Here is a 21,293-nt window from a genome sequence, read left to right as displayed (position 1 = left end):
GTACTCATTGTATGAGTCCTGCTGCCTGAACAGGACCAGGTAAAAGTCCTGTTCTTGATAGAAAGATTCCCATTCAGCTGTGAAGATAAAGACCTCACCTTAAAACCATGGCAGAGCTTCAGGTTGCCCACTTGTATCTGCTTATACACATTCCTGCTTGTTCCTCATATACACATCAGCTTCCTGCAGCCAACCATCTATTACCTGATATTCCCATCTCTACCCCAAACTTGCCTCAGCCCACTTCACAGGAGTACATAGTAACTGGACAGGGGCTGGAAGCTTGGGTGCTAAAACCACTCATTTCCCACAAGAAGAATGCTCTGCATGTGCTTCAGCAGTTTTTGCTGCTTAGGTGCTTCACAAAGGCACTTGCTTCATCTCCTGAAATGTTAGCCTTGTTTCACTCTAAGGCATGTTTGCTCACTAGGAAGGAATTGCATTACAAGGCAATTGGCTGGCTGGAAGAAGACCCAGCCACGCCTAGCATCTTCAAATAAAAAGAACCTACAGATGTGCATCTTCCTCTTATGTGAACCTCTCATCGAGACAGCTAAAAATAAAAGGATCAAGAAATCACAATCTCATCAAGTTGTTGGAGAGAGTTCACAGCAGAGTCACAGATATTGTGCCAGGGTGTTAATTTAGACCTCATAATTAAAATGCCAAGATATGATAGATCCGAGGGTTGCCGTATAAAAAGAAATCAGATACAAGCAGAGCAGGGAGAGGAACGCCATGCTAAGTTGAGATTAAAATGGCATACAGAAGCGTTATCAATTAGAAACACACAGACACTATCAAACAGAAGGGTAAGCACACAATCCTGATTATCTCAGACAAGAGGAAAATGACAGTGACTTGTTAAAACAAAGGTATTTTGCGATTTCTTGTAATATTATGCAGTATTACTAATAGCTTTTAGTCTGACCTACTGCCTAAATGGGAAACAAAGCACATGCCCCACTTTGCCTCAGAGCTGTAGAGACCAGAATTCTATTTCAGTAGGGAGGTGCAAGGTTCACTCAGCAAGAGGAAGGGCTATGAATGCTATCACAGTGAGCTGGGTAGGGACATGCAAGGACAGAAGATGGCTGAGAGGAGTTTCCTTAAAAAGCTGTATGAAGGCGCCAATCCGCTACTCAACTTAGTGGAACTCAGCAAGAATTTCAGCAACTGCTATTAACTATTCCCTTAATGGCAAATGAGAACCTTTAACCTGTTCCTGTTTTAATATTCCTAAATATATTAATAAGCAGGGGTGCCAAGCATGTAGGCTATTTACAGCTCTCAAGGTACTACTGAGCTTTTATAGCATCCTCAAAATATCAGGAGTTTAACATCATGGTCTAAAAATAGGTCATTGTTTTGAAACTCTTGGTAAACATAAGCTGTAAAGCCCAATACCTTAATTCAAAATGAGCTAGCAACTTAAAGACAATGAACCAGTTAGCCGTTAAAGTGCCACAACAATGTTGATGCTGCTGCAACAGGCTAACATATCTAACCTGTCTAAAATTAATTTAAAATGATAGTTCTGACAGAATCACAGAACATGATTTTTAAAAATAACTTATGTCACTACAATATACATAAACAAAGCACATACTAATTTCCCACCCAATCTTATATTACAGTGTGCATGTGGCAATTGTGTTTTTTAAAAAAAAAAACTAAGCACACACAAACATGCATAATTTTTTTTTGAGGGGGGAATCAGCTATTTTAAGACAGAATGAAAAAGTACAGGAGGCAAGCAATATCATGTGCATCTATATTTTAAAGCTAGCAGTTTGACAGAGTTGTTCTGCATGTGCTTAGAATTTGTATTCACAACTTTTGTTTGCACCTTTTATTCATCAATAAATGCAGTTGATTTTAATAAGTTTATCAATATGCTCCATCTGTCTACATAAATCCTAAAATTAAAAACCCTCTAGTTTCATCTCCATGCTAGAAACAATACCATGTACACCAAGCCCATTTTACGCTAAATACAGATATAATTCAACAATGATATAGGGAGAAACAAGACAAAGAGGATGCAATAATTTAAACATTCAAACACCTGTCAAGAACAGCTCATGCCCACAAAGAAACGAAAATGGGTAAGACTGTATGAAAACAACACAAATGCCATCCTTTCTGACTTGCACAACAGATTATCCAACACATCCTGCTTTATCACTTGGTAGTCAACTGTTTACCTAATGGCTAGTAGCTGTCAATATTACTATTTGCCAGACTGGCTTCTGGTCCAGATTTGAGCATTCAAGTACTGTACATTCATTCTCCTAATTCAAGCAAATCTGCTTAACATTTTGGTTCATATCTTCCATTTATCTTACAATTTTATAATTGTCGACAGAGGTCAAAGAGATTCAGCTTAAAAGAAAACTGAATCCCTTGTTAAGAGGAATGAGAAAGTTCTCCTGAAGTTCCAGATATATACAGTACTAAGTTATAAGAATGTTACTCTCCCTGCCTCCTCTCTCCATTTTCCAATTTAAAAAAAAGAAAGAGATAATAGAATTTGTGAAATGGAAAACTACTGTAGATTGCCCTGATGACACAAGATATACTGCAACTCAACTCTGCTGCCAAGATAGAAAATATAATTAACATCTTACTGTCATCCAGCTCAAGACAGAGATTATACACAGCAATGGGCCTCTTATTACGTTGCCCTTGTCTTCTTGATTGTCGTGGTGGGGCATTTGGAGGAGATACCGACACAGGAATTGGCTCGGGGAAAGTGGCATCAGGCAGAGTTTGAAAAATCTGCAAAGAAGAGCACAAAGGGCATTAATTATTTGCTATGAACAGCAACCTGTAAAAATGCAACTGTAAACTATTATCAACTAACATTTGTCTTGGATGCTATTCAGGCATGAAGAAGCCAAAACTACTCTTTGAACGTGGGGAGTGTGCCATTATTCTTTTTTAAAAATTAAAAACAAAACCAAATTTATAAATAAGCATAAATACCATCTACACATCAACTGTTCTGCAAATCATTTAATCCACAAACCTAAGTATGTGCAATTGTTCTTGCCAGCTGGCAGGACCCACAGAAATAAGATTTATGAATCACAAAAGGCAAGGTCACTGGTTCAAAAATTTCACTGGCCCATATATTTTAGCCAAGTCTTTCATTATAATTATCAAAACGGATGGTAGAAACATGAGACAATAGTTTCTTTATAATTTTGCCTTTAATATGATTTGTGGGATCATGTCTTTAATATGATTCCCCACACCTACCAAGTTACTAAACTTTTTCAAACTGGATCATACCAGGCACATATTAACTATTGGTACATGAACATAACCCTTGGTTATGCTCATTTTCAGTAACTGACTGCTAAAACTTTCAACAAATGTCCCCACTGTCTGAAGTTGGCTAATGGCAATGGAGGAGAGGATCTTTTTCAGCTGTTGTATCTTGCCCGTGGGACTCTCTCCACAGAAAGTCACACTGACACTAACGTATTTTAGACACCGCACGAAGACCTCCTTATTTTCTTAGTCTTCCAAGCTCTGGTGTGTAGGGAAATCTCCACATATGTGGGGGTTCCGTTCCCGGCCCCTGCACACATCACTGAGTTGCACACGTGGGGATAGCCCCATTTCGCTCCACTTCCATTCCGCCCCCTTTTGTGTGTGCTGATTGCACACAAGTGGGGAGATCCCTGTATTTTTGCCCAGCTGCAATTGTTTATCACTGCCTTTTACTGTGTTTTTATTAGTTATTGTAAACCGCCTTGGAAATTTTGAATTGAGGGGCAATACAGAAATGTTCTTAAATAAATAAAATTAAACCCTTTTGAATTACAGATACTCTGTCCACCCTTACCTACTTGTGCTGCCAGCCTTTCCTACCATTTGCAGCAAAGCAATAAATACACCTGCCTGCTTTTGCTGTGCAGGTATAGGTGGCTAAGCTCTTGCAAGAGACATCTCATGTCTTCCAGCAAACACAGTAGCAATGACCCTAATTTCAATTGGCCCTTTTGCCATGAGATGCAGAGCCCTTTCACACACATTGGAGCGTACACTCTCTCCCCCTTGTTCTCCATGCGTTGTAACCACAGCGTAATAAGGAAATGCTTCGCACAAGCTTGAGATACAGGTTTCAAAACCCACCTGCAGCCAAGGGGCGTCCAGCTAATCTGTGTTATGAGTTAAAGGGTTGTAGTTTCGCTAGGCCATTCTGTCCCTCGCGCCCCCATTAGCCCTCTCTTCTGCAGCACGCAGGCAGATCAACATTTCTTTTTATTGCACGGGGGTGGTGGTGGTGTTTGTGTGTGTAAGTGTCTGCTGGAAAGGGTCAAAGCAGCTATTAAATGTATGACATTATCAAGTTACTGTTCTCCAATAAAATCGGTGGGGAAAGACGGCATTTTGTCATGTCTAGGAAGACAGAACTTACATATACATTTTTGTTTCTGCATACACTTGATTAGATTTCTTGTTTTTTTTCTATTTTCAGGCATTTACAAATATTTCATTACATCTCCTACTGGTGAATGGAATTTCTTTTTAAAAAGCAATTGAAACAAGCAGTCCATGAATAATAAAATATAAATACCACAGCACAACGAATTACAAATGTAAGGACAACAAATAAGGCAGCAGGGCGAGGTGCAACAAATGAGTTTATCAAAAACTGTTGGGTAAAAAAAAAAAATATTTCAATAAAAATCCACATGCCACACTTGGGAAATAATCAGAAAGCAGTGAAACTACTTTGCAAGTCCAAAATCACTGTCCTAATAATAGCTCAGATGCGCCACTATGTTGTACAGTGGAAGAAAAGCACTAGCCTAGCTACTGTGAAGAGCCACGTCATGGTTCCCAAAGGCATCATAGCAATAACACACAATATTTGACCTTAAAGTACAGAAGATAAAAATAAACACACGTCAGGTCTACTTTGGTACAATCATAGTCCCTGAGCAGCTCAACCTGAAATGCAGCAACAGCAATATCCTGTGACCGACACAAATTTGTAAAACACTAGCTTTCCTTATGAGGACTATGCCATGTTAATAGAAGAGGTGAGAGTCTCCTTTGGGCCTAGGGCCAACCAGGTGCCTCCTGACATTTTTAACTACAAGTACCATCAGCTCCAGCCAGCACAGGCTGGTGTTGACAAGGTTCATAGCCCTTGGCTGGGAGGTGGTACTGATTGAGTACTACTCAATCAACAGGTATTGGTTGAGTACTACTGTAACCAGGTCCAATCCACACTGGAGCATAGGAAGCAAAACAGAAAATATGCATTCCACATGTCTTCTTAAAAGCCTCTTTGGAACTTATGGAAGCCCCTCAGGTTAGTAAAACCCACGCACATTCCAGAACTGAAAGGAAAAAATGATTTTCCAACATCATTTTCAACAGTGAAGGAGATTGTTGCTTTGTCTAATTTATATTTCTGCTGCTCGGTGCTGTATGGTTTTAGACTGGGTTCGATATGGCATTTTACTGACTCTTATTGCTTTAAATGGTTTCATTTTTATTCTTACAGTTTTGTTAGCTGCCTTGAGAACCAGGAGAAGAGATATCAATATGAAAAATTAAGAGCTAGCCCACAGAAATGCAAGAGACTGGTTTCTACATAAAATTACCAGCAGGGATATGTGTGAAGTTGCTTTACCTACAGTTCAGTGCTTTAAACTGCTCATCCTGTGTACATCAAGGATCTCTTGAATTGAAAATTCAATTATTCAAGGAGTCATTACTACTGTCTTTCATTAGACACTAATGTAATTTAAATATATCTCATAAATTCCAGGTTTCATTAAATCAGGGCAAACTGAAATAATTTAAACATTATGAAAAATTTCCCCCAAAAAACCTTGAAGTTTGAGTAGGGAGCCTGTGGTCCTCCAAATGTTGGACTCCCAACTCCTATCAGCCCCAACCAATAGTGACGGATGGAGAGAACTGCAGTCTAGCAACATCTTGAAGAGGGGATCCCCCAACTTTGTCCTAGAGTATTTGATCAGCATAAAATGTTGCAATGGAAGTGTCTCTTAACCCTTGCAAGGTGACATTTTATTCCGCATAACTATTATTAGCATGCAATCAAATTGCTATGTAAGATGTTAAGACACAACTGACTCGCAATATTTCTTAAAGTTATGTTGTTTATGTTTAGCGTACCAAACTATAGATATTTTAGCATTCTAGACATAATATATAAAAGGAATCTGCTGCTCATCTTCCTGAAGATCCTGGTGCTTGCAGACCCTTCAGCCACAGTTCACCTTGCCCACCTGCACAATTGCTTGAAATCCACCCCATCCTTTTATTCACACACGCACAGCTGTGCCAGTCATCCAAACCAGTCCTGGTTAGAATCCTCAGCTGTCCTCTCTATGCCTTCCAGTGGTAAGTAGGTGAGTAAGTGTAAGGCCACAAAATGAAACAGAAGTTAATGGTTCCAAGTTTAAGGAAAAGAAAAAAAGAGTTTCATGTCTAAGTCCTATACACACAATCATATGCACATTTACTCAGCAGTAAGTGCTGCTGGGTTCAATGGAACATCTCCCACATAAATGTGCATAGGATTGCTGCCAGGGTGCTATGGAACTGACAGAGGCTTTGCATTCATGGGCCCATCAACTCTGCAGAAGTTTTGTTATATACCAAATCTGTTCTAATTTTCTCGTGTAAACTGAGAGCCAATGTATTATTATAGTGGTTAGAATGGTGAACTAACACCAGGAAGACCTACCTTGAAATGCCCACTCAGCCACAAAAATTACCAGGTGACCTTAGCCCAGTTATTCTTTCTCAGGCAAACCTACCTCAGAGGGTTGCTGCGAGGATAAAGGAGGGGACCATGCATACCACCCTGACGTCTTCGTAGGAAGGATGGATGAGTGATTGGACAAACAAATAAAATGGTGTGTTAGGATTGCATAACATGCAATTGAGTTTTGGGGAGTATTTCGCTTGGTTATAGAATGATAATCTATACCGAGAAAGGAATATTATTATTATTATTAAGAAACCAACAGAGTTAATTTAAAAATAAAAGGGGGAAAACCTGCCAGGTACCTTCAGATTACTTTTTTCTCTCTAAGAAGATTGCAAAAATAGAAACAGGACAGAGATCCTGCTCACTGGTGCACACCATTCAAGCTCTAATGCAGTTCTCCCCAGCTGTCAAAGAGATGTCTCACAGGAAAGTCAGGAGTTCAGAAAGTATGTATTACTCCCAGCAATTCTTCAAAATACTTCCCTAGCATTTTTTTCCTGTCTCCTACCCTTTGATTTTAACTTTTGCCAAAATCTACAGATTACAGAAGCTTTCCTCAATCTGGTCCATTCCAGATGCTTTAGGCTACAACTCCCAACAGCTTCTGTCAGCACTGGCTGCGGCTGATGAGAGTTGAAATCCAAAACATCTGGACAGTAAGAGGTTCAGGAATGCTGTGCTAAGCATGTGTAGAATGACATGTAGGCGGAGTTCATCGTGTGCCATTACACTGTGTATGTTTGTGCAGAATGGGTTTAAGTACAGGAAAGCTACTATAACTTTACACTATAACTTTCCCCATTATCATTAGAAAAAGACATTAGAAGCAGGATGGTCAGTTATAAAACTGTATTTTAAAAAAACCAACACCAAGGTTAAAACATAATGTATGCTCTTTTATCATGCGTATTTTACACATCTGTTAACTCAGCCTTTTCTAAAAATAGCACTCTTAGCAAAAAGGCAGCAACTTCCTCTGTATCCTGATCATGTCCCACATTTAACAATTCATGACACGAACATTCCCGATAGTATGAGCTGGACTGCTGTCATTTGAAGAATAGGAGGCAGAGTTAAGCATGCTGGGATTGAAATGTAAACACCTGTCAATGACATGAGCAAATACAATGGAGTCATCCAGTATTCTCCACTGCTGCTAAATAGCAAGAATATTAAAAAGAGTGCCAGTTCTGTCAAGCCACAGACAGAACAGAAGAAATCTGCTTTTCCTGGCAATTAATGAAGAAATGTACACAATCCTATTCTACAAACTTTCAGTGTTATATTAAGTCAGAGATGAGTAAACATATATTTTAGTAGTAGCTACATTCTTCCTATACCTACAGAGACAGCAAAAGAAAAAATACTGCTTAACAAACCTTTAGCTGTGTACAGATAAACCTAAGAACAGCTAACACAGAGGTAAATGAGCTATTATTTTGCTTAACCCCCTTGTTTTATCTTTGTTACCTGGAAATGGGGAAAATACACATTGCCGAGATGCCCATATTTCATTTTGTAGAAAATCAAACATGAGAATTGAAAACAAATTGTGTTCTCTTAGTTACTTAAAAGTAGTCAGTTGCAAGAGGGCTATTCAAGCTCATGCACTTAGTCTAATCCCCCCCCCCCCCCCCCGGTTACATCCATCCTAGTCATTGCATTATCTCCTTTATTATTTCCTTTATGCATCTAGTCAAGACTATAAACTTTAAAGAGTGCCATCATCATATTATTATTATGAACAAAGGGCACAATCCAGCCAAAGCTAAGCATTTTCACTGACCCATGATTTAAGGACAGATCTAAGCACATGGCTTGACCTAAATCTATGGAACATAAAAACTTTGGTTGAAACATTTAATAATGTAGCTCTCAACTGACAGCTTCTAAGAACCACCATAGGAATGGGTCACATACCTGTTTTTTAATGAGAATGTGTGTAAAGACGCATATGTGTATGCAGAGGGAAATTTTGGGGAACCATCTAGAGCACACGGGGCTTTGCTGATGCGAAATGGCGACTGGCTGCACTCGACAAAGGCAGGAACTGAATGACAGAGGTCCTACCTCCCAAAAGGTTGCTACCTGCCTTCAACTGGCAGGTGGAGACAACAACCCACCCCGCAAACCAGATACTAGGGACAGGAAAACAGGGGTGTTTGCTGGAGGCAACAGAAGCTAATAATTAATCTACCTTGGAGGTCTTCATCAAAGGACTCACATTGGGGTCCCCCGCCCATGTGTTCAATTTTTTCTTTTCTTTTGTTCATAGAAAAGCTACAAAATACAGAAGGTTCAGAAAAGGGGTTCTGAATAGCCCCTCATACCAAGAATTATGCAATAAGATTTCTCAAAAATACTGTTGCATTGTCTGCATCCCAATTCATACTTTTTAAAAGTATGTAACAGAATTCTCCTCAGTCTTCATGTGCCATCTTCAAAGACTAAACATAGGCAAAAAAGAAAAAGAAAAAAGTACCATGGTGAGTCTTAGCAGCCAGTACTAAAGGGAGTAGTAATAATCTGTATTCACTTTCTTATTCTTAATTCCGTTTGTCTAATAAAAAGTCTATGACGTTCTCTGTTTTAAACAGCAGGAGAACAGCTGTCTATTCCATTTGGAAATTTTATATTTGAATCCAGAAGATGTATTCCAAAATGATCTATGGTATATGAAAATTGAGAAAGCATGCTGTGGATGTTAGAATTTAAAATTTGTATTGCAATGTTTTGGCAGCTTGTTTTGAAACTGAAAGATTCTCTCAAACTATGTTGATTTACACCGTACATTTATTCTTGTTTCTCAAAAATGTACATCTGAGATCTACTCTGTATGATGCCAGAGGCAGATGCTCTCAAACACAAGGTAAGTGCACGACCATCTTAGAATTTATATGATACCACTCACTGGAAGAAGAAAGAAACAGAGCACAATTCACCTTACTCAGGATATGTGGAAAGGACAAATAGAAATGGTTTTACAAGGTGGCTTAAATTAAGAAAAAAATAAAATGTATTTGAAGAATCACCTTCTTTGTAGTTTTAAATAAGAAGACTGGCTAGTGATGTGCTGGGGTGCTATAGAACAGTCTTGCACAATATTTTCTCCCACACAGGGAATGTACCTAATTAAGGCAATGGTTTGGCCCAGTGAGAATGAGTTGGTCAGTATGCTGGCTATGTAGCTAGTTGGTATATTAACATAGTTGGCCGAGTTCTTAGACATGTACTACCCTCTAGTGGAAATCTACACTTTATTCCCAGATTCTGTTTTATTGCCAAGGATTTTTTTTGTCCCTTAATTTCAAATGGATGTAGCGTAAGGGAGTATATGGGGAGAAATGGCACTGGGGAGTAGCACAATGTATTGGAGGAAGTAGACTTAAGATATCTGTAACCTTTCTCTTGTTCCACCTCTGCAACTAGCTCTTTGTTTACAAAGCTTCCTGCTTATTTGTCTTCTGCTCGTTCGAAATGTCATGTCGGTTCAAAACAAACATCTATCATTCACAATACAGATCTGGAATAAAGCTGTCCCAGCATATAATATGGAGATCTAGCTAGGTGATAAAGACAGTGGCAGTCACTCCTTAAAAGCCTTCTTTGTATTCAATGGTACTGATAACTTCTGGCTGGTCACGAATCTCCCTTTTTGGAATGAGGTACTTGAGAGTGGTGGCTGGTCAGTTTAGGTATTAGACACTTAGAAGAGACCCATTATCTTGCTCAATTTCAGTCTGATTTTAGGTCCTAAAACGGTCTTTACTCTGACAGATTTTCTCTATAGGATGAGTAAAACCCTTTTGATTCTGCTAGATCTCTTGGGAGACACGATGTTGCAGCGGTCCTGCAGATATGCATTCTATCCCCAACATTTATATTAAGTTGCTGGGCGAAGTCATCAGGAGACTTGAGAGTTGGCAGTCATCAACACCTCTTTTCTTGTCATCTGAATTAGATGAGGCAATGCAGATTCTGGATTGGTGTCTGGCCACTGTATTGGCTGAAAGAGGGCTAATAAACGGAAGCTAAATCCTGTTAAGAGACCAAGATACTATAAACTGTTAAATTCCCCTTGAAATTACAGGTCTGTATGTCTGAGGATACTTGTGGACTCTAGCTTGTTCTTGGAAACCCAAGTGTCAGCAGTGGTATGGCGTGCATTTTCCCAGATACAGATGTTCCTGGACAGGGATAGCCATAGCCAAAGGAATTCATGTTCTGGTTAGATTACTGTAATGCAGGCTATGCAGGATGCCCTTGAAGGTGACTCGAAAACTGCAGCAAAATGCAGCAGCTTGGCTTCTGAGTGGAGTCACAAGCCCAAACCATATTGTACTTGTCCTTAACAATCTACACGGGCTGTCAATGTATTTTTGGTCTGAATTAAAGATGTTGCAGGTGACTTGCAAAGCCCTGAACACCTTGGGACGCAAGTACTTTAAGAAGTATCTCTCCCTGTGTAGTCCTGCCTGAGAGTTAAGATCAGCCAGGGGAACTCCTTTGCAACCCACCACTGGGAGCAGCACATCTGGTGGTGAGCAGGACTTCTCCATGGTGGCACCCTGAGCTTAAAACATGGCTTTTTGCATAAGCATTCGGAAATGTGAACTGATGTGCACACTGACTTTGATATAATATTTGTGATTTTATTAATACTGACAGTCTTTTTAAGAGGAGAATGTAAATAATTTATTTATAAATGAATAAATTGCTGCTTTGTAAATGCTACTTATTGTTGCAACCTGCTTCCAGGGGCATTTCTGGTGGTAAGTTATGTATACATTTTGATATAAATAAATAGGAAACCTGTCTTCAGATCTATTGAGAGAGAGAGACTTTAGGGACGCAGGTGGCGCTGTGGGTTAAAGCCTCAGTGCCTAGGGCTTGCCGATCGAAAGGTCGGCGGTTCGAATCCCTGCGGCGGGGTGCGCTCCCGCTGCTCGGTCCCAGCGCCTGCCAACCTAGCAGTTCGAAAGCACCTCCGGGTGCAAGTAGATAAATAGGGACCGCTTACCAGCGGGAAGGTAAACGGCGTTTCCGTGTGCGGCTCTGGCTCGCCAGAGCAGCGATGTCACGCTGGCCACGTGACCCGGAAGTGTCTCCGGACAGCGCTGGCCCCTGGCCTCTTAAGTGAGATGGGCGCACAACCCCAGAGTCTGTCAAGACTGGCCCGTACGGGCAGGGGTACCTTTACCTTTACCTTTAAATAGGAAACCTGTCTTCAGATCTATTGAGAGAGAGAGACTTTCCTGTCTCTAATTTCCTTAAACATGGGAAAGGGGGGGGCATTATTCCTTCTTTTCTGCATAGTTATTATGAGAATATGTCAGTATTCTTATAAAAGCAAATGGGCTTTTGTATTACAAAAAAAAGGTTTAACAGATAAAGCGTTCTAAAACTACTTAACCACGCTTTTAAGCTTTCAGGTTCGACCCAGCATGTCTGCTGTAAAGTATTGTACTGAAACCACATGAGGAAGATATAAGAATACTGATGTTTTATACTGTAAAGTCCTTTCCTTATGAAGGAACTATTATAGTAACAATGTCTAACATAAAGTGGATGTGGAAAACCTGGTTAATGTGTTTTATGTGCATGATCATTTTGTAGATAATCACCACCACATACTGTAGCATGCATATATTTAAAGTAAGAGAGGCCTTTCCAATGGCCCCTCAGGTTTTGCAGACTCTGATGGCCTAATATACTAAGCATGTTTGAAAACCAAGACCATGTTTCCTTGATCTGATTTTAACATTCAGTATTCAATATTCAAAAAGCAACTGAAAGTGTAGACAAGGTGTGTGAGGGGTTTTTTTTGTGGTCTTAGTTTTAATTTACTTCAGTATTCAAAGTTATGTGGATAATCTATACAATTTGGAAATATCTGAAAAGACCTAAGATTAAGTAAAAGGCTATTTCAAAAGAATTTAGGATAGTGTTGGAAGTTGCTGGATTGGAAGCTGCCCCATGTGGTGAATTACTGAACTGCAGGTGGCAGCTTCTCTGTGAAATACCTTCAGGGCCTGGGCTGACTCTACCCACCTAAGCGATCCACCTGGGAAGTATAAAAGGCTTCAGATGAGCACTACATGAGCACTGGTGTGAACACAAAGTAGTCTTAAAACATATACTTCGTTCAATTCTAATGAGTTTTGGTGATCCTTTTTTAGTGCTGAGAACTGATTTGTCTGAAGGCTTCTTGCTTGCCTCAAGATTTGCTGCCCACAGCCCAGTCCTGACACATAAATGCATACACCCCCCCCCCTTATTTTTTCCTATCTAACACAAGAGGTATGGAATTTGTGGATTTAACAAACCATCTTAAGGTGAAAACTTCAGAATAAACTATTATGATCTCCGTTTCAACCAATCCATACTCAGTCAGGCGTAAATACTTTTTGCCACTCTTTAGTACTGGTGTAGCCCTGTGGTTAACAACATGTCTGATAAGTTAAATATCTTTGGTTAAAATTTTAACTGGGCCGTTCACCCACTCCATAACTTCTTAAACCCTTCACCAACAGTTCCTATCTGTAATATGAAGATAATATTGTTGAGCTCATGTAGATGTCATAAGGATTAGTGACACGGTGCATGTGAAGGTTGATTAATAATAAACTAGATTTCTTTCCTACCATGAATTTATTAGCTAGTCTCTTGCATCTTTCCCAATAATAAAAGAGACTTGTCTTAGAATGTCAAGAGTAAGTAGAGTTCCTTTTGCATGGGAGCTAAAGTGCAGCCTCTGAAAAATCCATTTGCCTCTACTGCCACCTCTCTGATTTTACTGTCTGGGAAAATAAAATTAATTTTTAAAAAGAAAACATTTCTAGACTGCATTGATGTGGTGCTTCTATAGACATCTGTCTGCCAGTTTGCCTATAATGAATCTAGCTGAGTCTCCACCATACCAAAAGCAAGCTTTTTGCCAGTCTGGAAAGCAGCAGGAGTGTGTGTGTGTGTGTGTGTGTGTGTGAGAGAGAGAGAGAGAGAGAGAGAGAGAGAGAGAGAGAGAGAGAGAGAGAAGAGTCAGACGAATAAGCAGACACTTTCTGGCAAGTGCAGAAGTGGTGGCAGAAATATAAAAGCAATTAAAAATATTAAAGTAAAATATAACTTATATTTCTCAGAACCCTGAGGAAAGTATGAAGACTGAGCAATAGAAGTCAATACTTTTCATTCTCATTTGCCTGGATTTTTATTTTTTGGAATGAAGATAAAAATACTAAGACTGCAACCTTAAGCATAAAGTCAACATTAATTTCCTAAAGCAAAAGCAAGAAGTTGGGGAGGGAAAACCCTCTCTAGTCTGGTGCCATTTACATAAATGGTGAGGTAGGACAGCAATACGGATACGAAGGGACCAATGGCGATGGCTTATGAGTCCTTTCTTTGCTATGGCTGCCACTCAAAAGTTTTCAAGCAATGCTTACAAATATTTAATGGACTAAGTAATGGTGTAAAACTTGCTGTTGCACAATTCATTATTCTATTGTGCATTGATTAGAATAGATTGGTATGTGTTTTGAATAAACACACCTCCAATTCAAGCATGTAAACATGCATCAACCTGGGCACCTCAGTCAACTATTTTATTTAGTCCTGTTTCATTTATATGCTGCTTTTTGTCCATGGAATTAAAAGCACTGCACAGAGTTCTCTGGGGTTCTCCTATCTAAGCATTGATCAGAACCAGACTTAGCTTCAACGAGGTTATTGCATCAAGGGCTTCCAGACCATACCCTGGCATCTTTCTATATGGGCAACAAGTTTCCTTGCCTTTAACGTGAGGAAAAAGTTTCTCATCAATTTGATAATAGAGAATATTTCTGAAATTCAGTGCTTGCCCTCAAAGCTTCTGACATGTGAAATACTGAGAAGAGTTTTATTGCAATGGCACACAATGTACTCCAAAGCCCATACTGGGGAAAGGGGCAGTATAAAGTTCCTAAGAGGCAAGCATGTTCCTGCCTTGAGCACTATAGGTAAAGGTACCTCTGACCGTTAGGTCCAGTTGTGGACAACTCTGGAGTTTCAGGCTCATCTCGCTCTATAGGCCAAGGGAGTTGGCGTTCGTCTGCAGACAGCTTCCGGGTCATGTGGCCAGCATGACTAAGCCGCTTCTGGTGAACCAGAGCAGCACACGGAAATGCTGTTTACCTTCCCGCCAGAGCGGTACCTATTTATCTACTTGCACCTGACGTGCTTTTGAACTGCTAGGTGGGCAGGAGCTGGGACCAAACAACAGGAACTCACTCCGTCGCAGGGATTCAAACTGCCGACCTTCCAATCGGCAAGCCCTAGGCTCTGTGGTTTAGACCACAGTGCCACCCGCGCTTGAACACTAGGAGGCACTAAATTCACTTGGGTCCAATTGGGCAGCATAGAAGAAAAGCTGGAGCAGTGGATGCTGAGAACCAATGAGCCGGAAATGAACGAGATTCTATAAAGTCACATGGGAGTAAAATGGGAGATTGTAGTAGGGAGGGTGTGGTAGGGAGAAAATGGAAGTGAACAGTTTAGAGAAAATGAAAGGTTGCAGAACTGAAGTGCTTTAGGCATAAACAGACCCTATTGAAAAGGGGGTGGCATTTAATGGTGTTGGACTTCTTTCAAATTTTCATGTTGTTTGAAGAGCTAGTATTACTGTCTTACACAAGTAACACAAGAAATAAGACAATATCATGAACATGGGATAAAATCAGTGTGAGGCACCTGTCCAAGAAGCCCATTACACCCTTTTGCAAGACATTCCATTCACTCTTCCACCAGTTTCCTGGGTTTCCTCTCCAACAGTCTGTAAACAATTTGCCCACTAATCATTTGTAATGCTCAATGAACAATTCCACCCCCTAAAGTTTTTTGGGGGGACTTCTGCAAACCTTTTCCCCAAGCTAGCAGATACCTTTTGTGTGGATATTATTTTGACAAGGAAAAACAGCAATCAGTCTGAACATAGGAACACGTTACATTACATATTGTGGAATAAAAGCAAACTCCTCCCTGTTTCTCCCCATTTACCTTATCATGGTTTTCAATTAGGATCTCCACTACAATATTCTGAAACTTCAGGTCCATGAGGGCAGCCACAGTTTCTTCCTGTGGTCGCATTAATGTTGGTCCAAACACTACTCCTAAATTTGCTACAGTCATGAGATTCTTCTTGGCATGCTTTGAAACACTTTTGAAGAAAAAAAAGAAAAAGAGCATTCAAAATTATGAAGTTATAAAGCAGAACTTTCAAGGTGGGCAGGGGGAGATTTCCCTAGCTGAACTTGTATAATGGTTTCCCCACTTTTCTTTCCAAGTTTTGAAATAGAACAAAACCTGATAGTTACACTCTAAAAGCAAATGAATCTGAAGATACACCAGTACATTTAGACTATCACAAGGAAACAGTGTGAAGCCAATTTAAATTTACCAATGAATCTCCAAAGATCTACAATTAAAAACCTCTGTTTACCTTTGATCAAACCCACAATAAACATCTAACACTGTTAAGCAAACACTTGGATGACTTCATCAATGGATTGCATTTCAGCTTATTTCTTCTAAGAAACATATAGAACAAGACAAGCTTCACATCTGTGTTGTAAATTATGTTCCTGTATAGAACAGAATCCAACTCTGAACATAATTAAGCCTACTTTTTTTAAACATCTGAGAACTAAATTAGAAGACAAGATGCTTACTTTGCTAAGTGTTTCACCAAAATATCGAGCATTTCTTTGTTCTTGTCTGGAAGTTTATGAACCAAGAAATGGATAGCGTTAACACGGGACTCGGGGGTGCCACTTTCTACATAAAAGAATGAAGGAGTAATTATTAGTCATACGTTTGGCACAACATACATTATTGATAAAAAAAAGAAAACTAAGTATTTCCCCATTTCTCCTTATTCCTGGCTTTCTCTTTTTTTTGGGGGGGGGGGAGTATGGTATTTTAGTTATCGTTTCTTTTCCACCTTCAATATTTTTTTTAGATCAGTGCTATTATTTTGGTTAGCCACTTCCATTTCTCTAGAAAGAAACTGCAGAGTAAGAAATTATATTACTGTAGCAGAATGACCTTTTTATTCTCTTGACATAGTGAAATCAAATCAAGCAGAGGCATCTGCTAACGTAAGAGAAGGCGAGGCAATTTTCTTCAATTCCCTCTTCCTGCTACTGTGTCTTCCTGAATATCTGTTCCAGAGGGTTGCAAGACCCACAGGAACAGTGTGGAAGATGAGGCAGGGGGGTTGCAGGGGAAGGGAGTAGGAATTCAGGGGAAAACCACTTAGGGGTAAGAGAAATGGGGTAAGGAAACAGGTAACAAAGGAAAGAAGGTGCTAATGGAATAGCAAGGGGAGACATGGGCCAGAAAGGCTCAAGCTGAGTAGCTACAGTCTAGTTGCTATAATCTTCATATTGGAAAAGAGAAATTATGCCAGTTGTGGAATCTAATGTCACTGCATCGTAACCACAGGTGGTAATGAGAATGAAGAGGCAGCACAGGTGGGTTGAGGCAGAACTTTTATCTCATGTACACAGATTTGAACTAGGTAGCCAATCTTTTGCAGGCTGTTCTCCATTGTGCCTTGTGTGTTCAGCCTACTTAATATAAACTATGAATAAACGAGGCTAACCAATGAAAGGGTAAACTGTCTGTTGCACACCTTTTTAAAAATAAAAGCTACTTCATTGCTTTACAGAATATTTTAATTTCACTTGCCTAGGTATCTCATTGATATTTTGCCAAAATCTGCTGCCCATCATGTCTTTTTCACCTTAAAATGAATTATATTTCTGCAGCTGATGTGCTGCCTTCTCCAAGTCTTCGTTTTAGTTGATAAAAGTTTAACTCCACCTGTACATTCATGACTTCTAGGAACACATAAGAATCACAGAATTGTAGAGTTGAAAGGGACCTCAAGAGTCATTTAGTCCAGCACCTTGCAATGAAAGAATATGCAAGTGGTCCATACGGGGTTCGAACCTATGACCCTCATGCTATCAGCACCACACTCTAACCAACTAAGCTTGGAATATGGACCTCACAAGGACCTCAGTGCAAAGAAATATCAGGCAATAGGAGATTTTGAGATGTAAAGATTTATGTAACACTACCATTTCTGGGGTATATTATTTTGCAGGGGGAGGAGGAATTAACAGAGACATGAAAAGGTACTTCCACAGTAAGGCTAGCACTAGTTTTAAAGTAAGTTAAACAATGTTTTAGGTAATACTAAAACTTTAAGTATATCCAAGACTGTCAATGTTTCACTGCACGAGGCTATTAATATGCAGATCATTTTTATGTATATAATATATTGAGGGGAGGGAAGAAAAAACAGTTTTCAAATGATTTCCATGTAAAATAATGTTTGAGTTAATTTACTCAAAGTAGAAATTTAATTGAGGCTACTATTCCCTGATCTCCATCGTTGCTGTTTTAAAAGAAGTAAGATGTTTTTGTAAGTCAAATATTTACTGGCAGGAACGATGAACTCTCCATGTAAATCATACGTCATCAGGGGCTCTGGAAGGCTTCTGTTAAGACAAACGGTGTGGAATTATTAAGAATGCCTATTAATATGTATTAGTATTCCAAATACAAACACGTCCAAAGAATAAAATCCATATACTTTCTCCCACCGCATTTGGTGCACTTTTTATAACAGTGGGAGGAATCCCCATCTCACCAGATATCCCCTTGGATATTATTCCCCTGGTATACAAAAGTGGGGGGAAGAGTTGGGTATTCTTACCAGGGTAAAGAAATCAGGATCCTTACCCCACAGCCCATGTGTTCTGCAGGACAGTCCATAGGTGCAGACTATGAGAGTTTTATTTTTAATATTTCCACAAACTGCAGTGTCATAACCCTCTATAATAAATTTGCACTTTTCAGTGGAACAGTACAATGTTTAAATCAGGCATAGGCAAACTCGGCCCTCCAGATGTTTTGGGACTACAACTCCCATCATCCCTAGTGGTCAGGGATGATGGGAATTGTAGTCTCAAAACATCTGGAGGGCTGTGTTTGCTTGTGCCTGATTTAGATCTTCAGTATGTCATAACTAAGTTAGATTACAGTAACTTTAGAGCTTAATGTTACCTTAAGTATAGTTTCATTGCACTTGTTATTGTCTTCACTTCCCATTCCATGGAATTTTCCAAGTCAACTTCATTACTTGTTTTTGCATCTAGAAAATAACCCACAAAAAGTGGGGGGGGGAGAGAGATTAGATTTGTACATGGGTTGAAACATTCATTGATCTCATTGGGAGCAAGCAGGCACTAATCTAATATTACTCTTTCAATCATGGCATCTCTTCCAATGCAAACAGCCAACCCCCTCTCCCAACTTAATGCATATCTTATTGATAGGCTGTGCACCACAAAAAAACCCACAATAAACTAGACCAAATTATGTTATTCCATGTTGCTCCTATGAAGTGTAATTGTTTGTTGTTAAAGGAAATAGGGTAGGGAGGGACATCTAGGCAAGCAGTGGGAAGCTAAGCTGACTTTCTTGCAAGAGAAAATGTGCAAGGTGCTATCAAAAAGGAGAGCAAAAGGTCAACATCATTGTCCAGTGATCAAATAAAAATAGCTTTTGTTTGAAAGTGATGTTTCAGATGTCAATACTTCCAATCAACACCCAAATGTTTGAATAAAGAAGTGCCCATCCCAGCATACAGATCACATACTCAACTAATAGAAAACAGACTTTTAAGCAATAAGAAATTTAAGCTAATTTTATTTCATTGCCTCATTAAAAAGAAACTTAAGAAATTGTTTGTGCAGTGACACTTTGAATACTTGCCCCCTCCAGCCTTCCAAAAGTGTCACTGCACAAACCATTTCTTAAGGCTGGAGGGGGCAAGTATTTTCTTTTATAGTAATAATAAACCTTGCTGCTGAAGAGCAATATAGTAAAAAACATATTCACATGTAATGCCAGTTTCTGTGCAAGAAATTGCTAGAAAATATTCACTAAAGCTTTGGCATCAAAGCAGAACACGGGGGAGTATGCTGCAGAATGAATCTATAATTAAAGGGAGTGAAGTAATTGTCAGGGAATGAGTGAGTTATACTTCCACATTTCTTCTTTTACCATCAAACAACTCAGTCAATGTTACACAATACATTGGCCACCATATCAATTTCATTTCCTGTAAGTAGGAAGTGGCTCAGTAAAACTGAGCTCTAAAATGCGTGACTGATCAAACACCACAGATTCTTCTTGACAAAGAAAGCAAAATGAAACTGCATTTACGATTTCTTTAAAATATAGTCCTGTTTTATCTTGAAGATAGCATGTCACAGTCCAATACATCACAAATTGACTGATGAACTTGGTGATTTAAAAAATATATACATGTCAATTTGTTTTTTCTTATGGTGAGTGATAGAAAATTTAACAAAAACTAAAGCAGTAGTAACTGAACACTAATACATTTTAGATTTCACATATAACTGGGCTTGCCAGAGCAACAACAAATCAAATTAGGTCTCCTTATTAAAGGTGTAGTCCTTTCTAACAGAAACCAAGTAATTCTCTTCTAATAGCCATGCCAACCAATTAATTCTTATAACTGAATATTCTGTCTAATTATGTCAATTATTTAATTTAAATAATACAAATCAAGTAACATTTTCGACCAACTTGCAAGCATTAACTACTATCCAAAAGGCATGCCTAATTTTGTTCTTGTCTTTCAGACAATCTTGAAATGTCTGAGCAGAGCAGAGCCTGAGGAAAGGGAGGGGGTGAAGGCTGTGAAAGGAAGAGAACTCCCTCCTCTGTAGCTATCTGGACAAGCTCTCTCAAGACAGAAAGCTGAGGGGGCTTTGTATCCAACCCTTCTCACCAAGAACTAAGCCAAAACTGGTGCTCTGAACCAAAATGATCCAGAACTTGAACCCAGGAAGTGAGCTGCAAGGGGGACAAATGGGAAAAGAGTTGAGTGTTAGTTAGAGCCCTCCATTTCCCTATACACATACCCAACAAATTTGGTGGGCCTTTTGCTAGTTGATATATGATATAGTTACATATGAAGATGATGTGTTGATTGTTATTTAGGGATTAGTACAGAGATCTTTACCCAATGCCCATTAATGTTCTGCAGGTAAGGGGAAAAAATGTATTTGAACAAAACAAACTGGATCAGATTTTTGTTTGTTCTGTTACCATACCATGGGTTGGGTCCAGACTTCCAACTGTTGACAATGAATTCCTCCATTAAGAGATCTATAAGCTCAGGATATGATCTGAAGGAACATGAAGCCACTACTTTGCTGAAGCTAACCTGGTCGTGCTTGAATGTATGACCAGCTTGGAACTACACATAAACTACCTTGGGTTAATGATGAAAGACAAGTGGGATATAAATAGACAGCAACAGCACCATTGTGTGTTTGTTGGGGAAGTGAATCTATATTGTGTGATATCCACAGTCAAGACCAGTTTTGTGACTGGTGCGTATAGCACTTTTTCAAAACTCAAAATGTGACAGCTGGTTCAAAGA

At 39.4% G+C, this 21,293-nt stretch overlaps 1 protein-coding gene across 2 annotated transcripts in view; it reads right to left on the bottom strand.

Moving 5' to 3' along the window:
* Positions 1-21,293, bottom strand: part of ARHGAP10 (Rho GTPase activating protein 10) — a 101,636-nt gene that overhangs the window by 22,777 nt on the left and 57,566 nt on the right. For both annotated transcript variants that reach the window (XM_079990603.1, XM_079990604.1), the window contains exons 15-19: positions 18,878-18,965; positions 18,251-18,309; positions 16,471-16,576; positions 15,800-15,959; positions 2,631-2,781 (exon numbers count right to left, since the gene is read on the bottom strand). In XM_079990603.1, the coding sequence (XP_079846729.1) occupies positions 2,631-2,781; positions 15,800-15,959; positions 16,471-16,576; positions 18,251-18,309; positions 18,878-18,965 (564 nt within the window). The remainder of the gene's footprint in view (positions 1-2,630; positions 2,782-15,799; positions 15,960-16,470; positions 16,577-18,250; positions 18,310-18,877; positions 18,966-21,293) is intronic.

Source organism: Podarcis cretensis, assembly GCF_951804945.1.
Source record: "Podarcis cretensis genome assembly, chromosome: 9".
NCBI lineage: Eukaryota > Metazoa > Chordata > Lepidosauria > Squamata > Lacertidae > Podarcis > Podarcis cretensis.
Note: the sequence above shows the minus strand (reverse complement) of the source record. Positions and strands in the feature narration are given on the sequence as shown.